At 44.8% G+C, this 7,930-nt stretch overlaps 2 protein-coding genes across 2 annotated transcripts; one reads left to right on the top strand and one right to left on the bottom strand.

Annotated features, from left to right (window-relative positions):
• Positions 1 to 410: 410 nt before the first annotated feature.
• LOC109732423 (uncharacterized) lies at positions 411 to 2,957 on the top strand. Its single transcript, XM_020291597.4, has 3 exons — positions 411 to 1,030; positions 1,278 to 1,332; positions 2,441 to 2,957. The coding sequence occupies exons 1-3, from the start codon at positions 509 to 511 to the stop codon at positions 2,656 to 2,658; spliced, it is 795 nt and encodes a 264-aa protein (XP_020147186.1). The 5' UTR covers positions 411 to 508; the 3' UTR covers positions 2,659 to 2,957.
• On the bottom strand, positions 2,801 to 5,850 carry LOC109732413 (uncharacterized). Its single transcript, XM_020291588.3, has 3 exons — positions 5,565 to 5,850; positions 5,178 to 5,406; positions 2,801 to 4,679 (listed from the first exon to the last, which is right to left on the bottom strand). The coding sequence occupies exons 1-3, from the start codon at positions 5,848 to 5,850 to the stop codon at positions 4,085 to 4,087; spliced, it is 1,110 nt and encodes a 369-aa protein (XP_020147177.1). The 3' UTR covers positions 2,801 to 4,084.
• Between the last annotated feature and the right edge of the window lie 2,080 nt (positions 5,851 to 7,930).

Raw genomic sequence — 7,930 nt, forward strand, 5'->3', positions numbered from 1 at the left:
ATCCGATCAAATGATATCCGACGGCCACAAAGGAGGCTGATGCGTGTGTCATTTCGGGTAATGGTAAGCGTTTCCCATAAATTTTAGGCCTTCAAGCTTTAGAAAATGACCCTAATTAGTGTCACACGTGTGGCACGAACACATGTCAACTTCAAACGTTTTTGATGACAAATTTAGTGACGCGAGGATGACAACGTTAGTTTTTCATGACTACTTTCTTTTCGGATAACAATTTTCAGTTTTCATTTAGGTTTTTTTTTGAATGGTAATTTTAGTTGTAAAAAATATCAGGACCGGATTTGCTTCGTGCCTGTGGCACTTATCATCTATCTTGTCTAAAAAAAAACATCTATCGTTTGGGTAAAAAAAAAAATACCGGTGAAAAAGGCTGCCCGCGGGTCTAGTAGCTTGGATCGATACCAGACGCACACCGAAGCCGAGATCCAGGCCAGGCCAAGCACGCCGCCGCCGGCAGTCGAAAATAACATTCACCTAGCCGCACCGTGACATGGCCACTCCGACGGCAGCCGCCGACACCGCCGCCGCCCCGCTGACTCCAGTTGCCCCGGAGCCCGCGGCGAAAGTCTCTCTTGCCCCTTCTGATATGGTTGCTCCGACCGCAGCAGCCGACACCTCCGCCCCGCCGCCGCCTGCACCAGTCCCTCCGACCGCAGCCGCCGACACCGCCGCGCCGCCGCCGCCAGCTCCAGCCCCTTCAACCGCAGCAGCCGACACCGCCGCTCCGCCACCACCTCCTCCTCCAATAACGACGGAGCCTGCGGCCAAGGTCTCTCATAGTCCTTACCACATGGCCGCCCCGACGGCAACCGCCGAGACCGTCGGTCGGCCAATTCCTCCTCCTCCAGCCCCGGAAATCGCGGCCAAGGTCTCCCATTTCCCCCCTCCTTTTCCTCCTCAGCCCGATGCGCCTGCGCCGAAAAGGCGGAAGCTGGAGGAGGCGGGGTTCCACACTTCCGCCTACTACAAGATCCGGGCCGCCGTTGCCGACCTCCGCCTCCGCTTCGTCCAGGTCCGCACTCCCTCATGCCACACTGTAATATTTTTCACAATACTAGTCAGTTGCTATGCATTGTGGAAATGGCTAGCTAGTTGTTCTCTTAACCTCAGGAAAACTTGGGTTGTGGGCAAAATTTAGGCTGCAAGACCGCAGGAGAAATCTACCAATCTGAACTCTCACGTGCTTATGTTTGATGAAATATTTGGTATGCATTGTTGAGCTGGTAATTTGCTCTGAGCTGTTTACCTCTGTTTTTAAGGTTCACGAAGCTACTGATTTTCGGAAGAGCGATGCTGCTCGCGAGATTCTGAGAGGTATTTTTCTCTCTCTCAACATATGCCATGTCAGAAAGGCATCAGTTATTTTAGACGACCTAGGGTACAGGAAAGAAAAATAGAGAAACAAAAGGTTCTTCGGTCATGGATCTGAATATGAACCCTTTTGCATACCATGATTTCATTCAGAGGCATCCTCAGTTATGCTTTCCACACTGCCGGCAGCAGAGGGGGGCTGTCTTAACCTGGAGATGTGGTGAAGTCCACAAGCTGAGGATTGAACCGATGAGTATTCTTTTAGCGTGGGGTGTATATAAGCACTGAAAGGAGGGGATGTACCTGATAGGTTCTGAGTAGTTTATTGGTCTGTCTATGGAGAAGTATCTATTTGGTTTGGCGCTGTTGTTCAATGGTTAGTTACTACCAGCAAATATAATTTTATGCATTTTAGAAATATATCATAAGCTTGAGAGCTAGGATAAAATATACCAATACTGTGGATGAACCATAGCTGTTACTTGCTGTCTCATGCTTTTTTGTGCCAAGCAATACTTGAAAGAGAGAATAAGGGACACTGATCTTATCCAACGTAAATTCCACTTCCAAGGTGTAACAGTTGAGACTTTAGCTAATCACACTGATCTTTCTTTTGTTGGTTCTATAATCAAGTTCTTGCGAAGCGTAGTTTGTTGATCCTTTTTGCGTGTGGATCAGCTAGTTGTGCATTTGCATTTTGAGCTTGATGCAGTCTATGTTATACAGTCCTGCAGATTGAAGCATATGAACTATTAGCTTGTCTTTATGTCTTAGATTCTACATTCATGACTGACCTGTGAGAAATTGGGTTTATGCAGTAACATCCTTTTCATTTGACGAACCTATTATGCACCATGTCGCTCTAGATTCTTGGCGGTGTTAGTTATGCAAAAATATGTTCTTCAACACTGTAACTCATACAAAATATTGTTTCATTTCTATCCATTTTTTCCGTTAAGGAATTCCTACATACCAAGGTAGATGTTTACAAAACTTTCCCAGGTTGTGAAAATAACTAATTAAACCGCCAGAGGTATATCATGTTTCATTCTTCATTTTATCTTTTAACTTGCTGGATCTTGACATGCATTGCCTTTTTGTGTTTCATCAGAGATAAAGACAGTTATGGAACTCTCCAAGAAAATGAGGCTTGATCTCGGTGTCTCTTCTGAATCCATGAAACCGTCAGAGAAGCCTTTAGCTGGAGCTGTGAAGGACGAGCCCACAGAGCCAATTCCATCTGCAGAAAGAAATCAAGTTCCTCCTACAGGTCAGCCTGCAGTTCCTCCTAATATTGCAAATGATGGTGCACCGGCCACCCAAGCCTGATAAGTGATAACTCAGCGAGTGCAGCAGAGAAAATATCAGAGGGGAAGGGAACCCTAAGCAGTGAGATGGCAAATCACCCAAAGCACCTCGTGAAAACAGTGCAAGGGTCTTATGTGGTTGGTGGATCTCCTGTTGGCTGGAATTTTCTTGTTTGGCTTGGTGGTAAAATAATGTATTATGGGGTTGCCAAAGAGGTGTTTCGGACGCGCCAAGCTGCAAATTGAGATGTTCCCTTCAAATTGAAACATTCTGATTTGTAATGTACTCTTAAATTGATGCGAGTTATGACTTTGTTTTAACATCCTTGTCCTTAAATTCACTAAGCTCCCAAGGGGTTGGGGCGCTCTCAGTCAATTGAGGTATCAATTCGGGCCTTTGATTTTGAATTTGACTGGGGGCCTGGATACTCATTGGGGTCGATGGTTATTCGGTGCCTGCCGTCCCCCCTTTCGTGCCTCCCACGTGGATTTACCCCTGTTGTTCTTGGCTGGGTTCCATTATCCAATAATATTTACCCGGAGAACCAGATATGTGAAGGCTCTCGGATGGTCTACCATCTAAAAGCCAGGGGTCATGTGTGTTATCGCGCCTGTCCGTTAGGCGGGACAAGGCCGTGCATTGTCGGCGGCACGACCGACGATCATGGACCGCATAGGTCAAACAAGCCTTGTTGGAATGCGCGGTTACATGTAGCATAGTAGTCAGTTCGGTAGGCATGAATGTTGGGGCCAGATTCAAAATAAGTTTTCCAGGTTCAGTGGGCGAATTAGTCATTTAGTACATTGATTTATGGGTGAGTAGCTCCTGTGAGTCAAACTAATTAAATTTGGTACTGTTCATAGACTGAATTATGTTTTTTGTTTCTTAAGCTTTGAGTGGATTTTTTTTTGAAGCTAACTTTGAGTGGAATTTGAATGTGCAATTTTGGCACATGGTACATGTGGACTTTTTATTTACTCCTTTTGATCCATATTAGTTGTCGCTGAGGTGGATGTATCTAACAAATATTTCAGTGGTAGATACATCCATTTGAGCGAGAATTAATGTGGATCGAAGGGAGTATCAGTTTTTTACACCATGCCTAGATGCATTTTTTTTTGTTGACCTTGTACACTGGCCTTGGTGGCATTAGAGTGCTGGTTGTTAATAAAATCGCAGCAGTTGATCTAAAAGATTTCAGCTTTTAGCCGAGAAGTTGGCAGAGGAAGCTAAACCAGTGACTTGCCTGTACCAGTAAGCATTAAAATCGATTCGTTTACCACAAAACACTGAACGACAACATATCAAACCTTTGTTCATACATGCAACAATATGTAATATGTATTGTCATTACGGTAATAGTACAAAATAGCATTTCAAACATATTGAATTTGGACAGTAGGGTAAACAGTCGACTGCCAGACACACCACTGAAGTTAGATTCCTCCTAGCAATACTTGATAAGGGACCAGGTCACAGTGACCTCAATCTCACATGAATCAACATTAAGTGTACCTTCAAGTTTACCGCGTTCCTGAGGTGTAAAATGCAGACCGTCATCAAATCGTTGCCCACCGACGCCATAAGCACTGACAGAAACTTCCAGATACTCTCGTCTTTTAAGTTCAGCACAAACAACATGGCGTTGAAGCTTGATCGTGCCATCATCAGCAAGAGGCAACCCGTTATTATCACCGATCTCAAGCAACCAAACTGTCATGTCATTTATGCTGGCAGTTCTTGCAGCGAAAGAGCCTCGGAAACCATCTAGCCATGGCCCATGGATGACTTTCATACTGACCGAGGCCTCTACTGAGCCAACAATGTGGCCAAATGTCAAGTCGAGTGCGCTGATCTTGTTGGTGTAGACAGACGTAAACAGGGATGAATCAGGCGGCTGGGTGTTCCTGAATGGACAAGCTACGTAGATTAGCTCTTGATCCTCAGATTGCCCAGCTCCACTCACCTTGAGGTCAACCTCAAAGTAGACAGGATCAACCAGCACAACAGCACGTGCAGGCCCAGTCAGTGCTAGGTATGGAGACCAAGGTTTTGGTTACCGAATGAGGCAATTTTACCGAGGGGGACTGGTAAACGTGGTTACCACGGTTACCGAGAAATACCGAGAATATTTCGAACGAAATTTATAGTTGAATTTTGAATTCAAATAAATGAATGAACGAACATTCGAACCAGAGACCTCCCAAAACAAAAACTAGGTTGCTACCAACACATGAGAACCAACTCTCATGGCATTAATCAGATCCTGCATGTACTTTACTATAAATTAAACGTTTAAATACAAAAAATTCAAAAAACCGGTATTTTTTGCTCGGTATGGGGATTTACCGAGGGGCACGGAAATACGCGGTAACCATGGGAAATCTCGAAATTTCGACCGGTAACCAAAACCTTGATGGAGACTGCATGCAATGCAAAATTAATCAAGTAAATACTAGTGTAAGGCTTAGCTGAAGACCAGATGAAATAGTGATCATGCAAGTATAGACAAGGGGCTAGCTAGCAAGACAGAGACACGAACCCCCTCACTGACGATCTGGCAGTCATCCTTTTCACGCTCAAAGATGATATTGCGCTTGAAATCCACCGAATCACGCGTGGCGATAAAACCATACACATGCAGCGGCCACACTAAACCTGAGGCCTCTTTTGTTGAGATTCTGACTTCAAAGAGCTGCACAGTGTCGACGAGGCTGATGCTGGCCCTGGGGGAAACAAGGTCCGTGAAGCCCACGCTGGGGACAGTCGCTGCATCACATGTACGTAGTTATGCATATGAGATTTCGATTGGCACTAATTTTGGTATCATAATACTATCTTCCTAGTAGTAGCTTCTAATATGTCCATCTAGTAATAAGAAGAAGAAAGATTAAGAAACGCATGCAATTTGTAGGATATTCGCTTACTTTTTCGGTCCATGGAAACGATGACATCGCCCCATGTTCCCATCCACAGTTCGTTGAACAAGTCGCGATCTTCATCGTCGACAGGAATTGTCAGCTTGTATACCGGCGCCCGGCGACGCGTTTCCTTCGCCGTGCTGTCTATCTTCCTCACGCTCGGTTTCGCCGCCTTCTTTGCCATCGCAGTCGCAGGTACCTTTTTCTTCGTCTTCCGCTTCCCAGCCGCCGTATCCTTGCTTGTAGCCCCTGTATCCATCTGCATCTCGGACCTACCCTTCTTGGAATCCATCTCAATCTCACTATGGTACGCACCTTGCATAGTTTCCAACCCTCGCGGCCTCTTTTTTACGTGAGGAAACCTTAGGGTTTACAGTTTGCGTGCGGATACCAATCCTGATCTCGCGCCTCTCGCCCATTAGAAACAAGCAGGTTTTGCTTGCTACTGCTGCTACTCCTGGTTAATCTGTTTATTAATGTTATATTTTTATTTTAAATTTGTTGATAATATTATATCTTGTTTTATTACTTTTAAATTTAGATCACGGCATTATATGGTCCAAATTTGTTAATAACGTTATTTCTTCAAGTTTCGATGGACCAATTGTTCGATATGTTAAAATAGAGGATGTGGACCTATGAAAGGTTCGGAAAGAGAGTTATAGTGTGGTGCGTATGGGCAAAAAGTATGCAGGGTCCCACACGAAGATGAGGATGTGGACCTGTAGAGGGTCTTGATCATATTTATTGGGCTAGAGGCATGTGACATTAACTTCAAAAGAGCTAAAAAACTGACGTTGCTTTTTGCTTATCTCGCCTGAACATGCTAGATGCCGTTGGATTAACCACACAGAGCTTCAAGCAGCGAAGAGGAAACCAATCAGCTCTAAAACTCGTTCGATAGAACAGAAAACCGGCGAGAACGCTCTCCTATGCAAACACAATAGTTCACCGCATTGGCTAGCGCCTTAAGCCTCCATTCGGGAGATTCAGGTTTGAACCCTAGTTTTACAAAAGGAAATGTACATGGAAAATTTATTTTTTGATCAATGAATGGTAATTTTAATTTTTGGACAATAGCAAATTTATTTTATAGACGCTGGCAACTATTTTAGTTGACCACGGTAAAAGCAAATTTGACCGTGGCAATTTTATTTCATGGACCATGGTAAATTTATTCTGTGGACCATGAAATTTTCATTTTGATGGAACATGGACATTTTTTGAACCATCACAAATTTATTATTTTTGTAGCATGGAAAAAGTCGTAGCTTGGGAAAATTAGTTTTTGGAACATGGCAAATTGATTTTGATTATTTTTACTATGTGTTATTTACCAACAAGTTTTTCAATTTACTTGTTTGCATTGGTGTGTGTTTTTCTCTTCTTCTGGACAATTTTTTGTAATATTGTTTAGTTTTTGACCCATAGCATGGCAATTCTTTTTTACAGTTTTTTTCTGACAGAATTAAGATTGGGCTGTCATAGCAACTACTCCCTCTGTAAACTAATATAAGAGTGTTTAGATCACTAAAGTAGAGATCTCAACGTTCTTATATTAGTTTACGGAGGGAGTAAAATTTTCACTGGACCTCTCTCGTGCATAGAACAATTCGTTCGATCGGATCCAGTCCCCTAGCGAACATCGGGTACACAGGGGAGACGCACCACGCACACACAGCCTGATGGATTGATGATCCCTAAAAAAAAAAAGAACACAGCCTGATTGCCTGACGGACACGCGCGAGACTCTGCCAGCCGCCCAGCCATCGGCCGCCCCGCCTCCACCTGCCTCCCCGCCCTCACCGGTCGCCGGACGCCCAGCTGCCCAGGAGGCTTCTCCGCTCTTGCCTCCCCGTCGCGCCCGCGGCCTGCCCGGCCCTCGGCGCCAGCCGTGCTACCGCCTCCGGAAGCGACCCTGCCCTGCCCCGGCCTCCGGGCGCCCCTGCAAGCCGGCGGCAACCGTCCAGTCGGCACTCCGGCATTAGCTCGGCCTGATTTGAGGTGCCATTCATCCATTCCCCAATTCCTTAATTTTTGATTTAGGGTTTGCGGCAACTGAGATCTTTATCTATTGAATGAGGGCACCGAGCAATAGTAGATTGGATGGACAGATAGTAGATAGAACAATTTAATGGGGGAGAACAGCTAGTTGCACGAGTAAGAAATTTCATCCAGATTAATTATAAAGACACTGTATCTACAAGGATGGCTTGGTGAGGAACCTTGTTCAGATCAGTTCGGATACACTGCTATAAAAGGACAAAACCCAGGAAGCGCAGATCTTATCAGCCATGAAACCTCCCCAAATTAACCCATCAACCAATTTGCATTGCTTCTATTTGTAATGTTGTGCACTGTCCAGTACAATA

Source organism: Aegilops tauschii, chromosome 6 (genome assembly GCF_002575655.3).
Source record: "Aegilops tauschii subsp. strangulata cultivar AL8/78 chromosome 6, Aet v6.0, whole genome shotgun sequence".
In the NCBI taxonomy this organism is placed as follows: domain Eukaryota; kingdom Viridiplantae; phylum Streptophyta; class Magnoliopsida; order Poales; family Poaceae; genus Aegilops; species Aegilops tauschii.

Coding starts and splice junctions, on each gene's coding strand:
- LOC109732423 (XM_020291597.4), top strand. CDS start 509: ATGGCCACTCCGACGGCAGCCGCCGACACCGCCGCCGCCCCGCTGACT. Junction 1,031..1,277: donor TCCGCCTCCGCTTCGTCCAG/GTCCGCACTCCC, acceptor TCTGTTTTTAAG/GTTCACGAAGCTACTGATTT. Junction 1,333..2,440: donor TGCTCGCGAGATTCTGAGAG/GTATTTTTCTCT, acceptor GTGTTTCATCAG/AGATAAAGACAGTTATGGAA.
- LOC109732413 (XM_020291588.3), bottom strand. CDS start 5,850: ATGGATTCCAAGAAGGGTAGGTCCGAGATGCAGATGGATACAGGGGCT. Junction 5,407..5,564: donor CGTTTCCATGGACCGAAAAA/GTAAGCGAATAT, acceptor CATGTGATGCAG/CGACTGTCCCCAGCGTGGGC. Junction 4,680..5,177: donor CAGATCGTCAGTGAGGGGGT/TCGTGTCTCTGT, acceptor AAAACCTTGGTC/TCCATACCTAGCACTGACTG.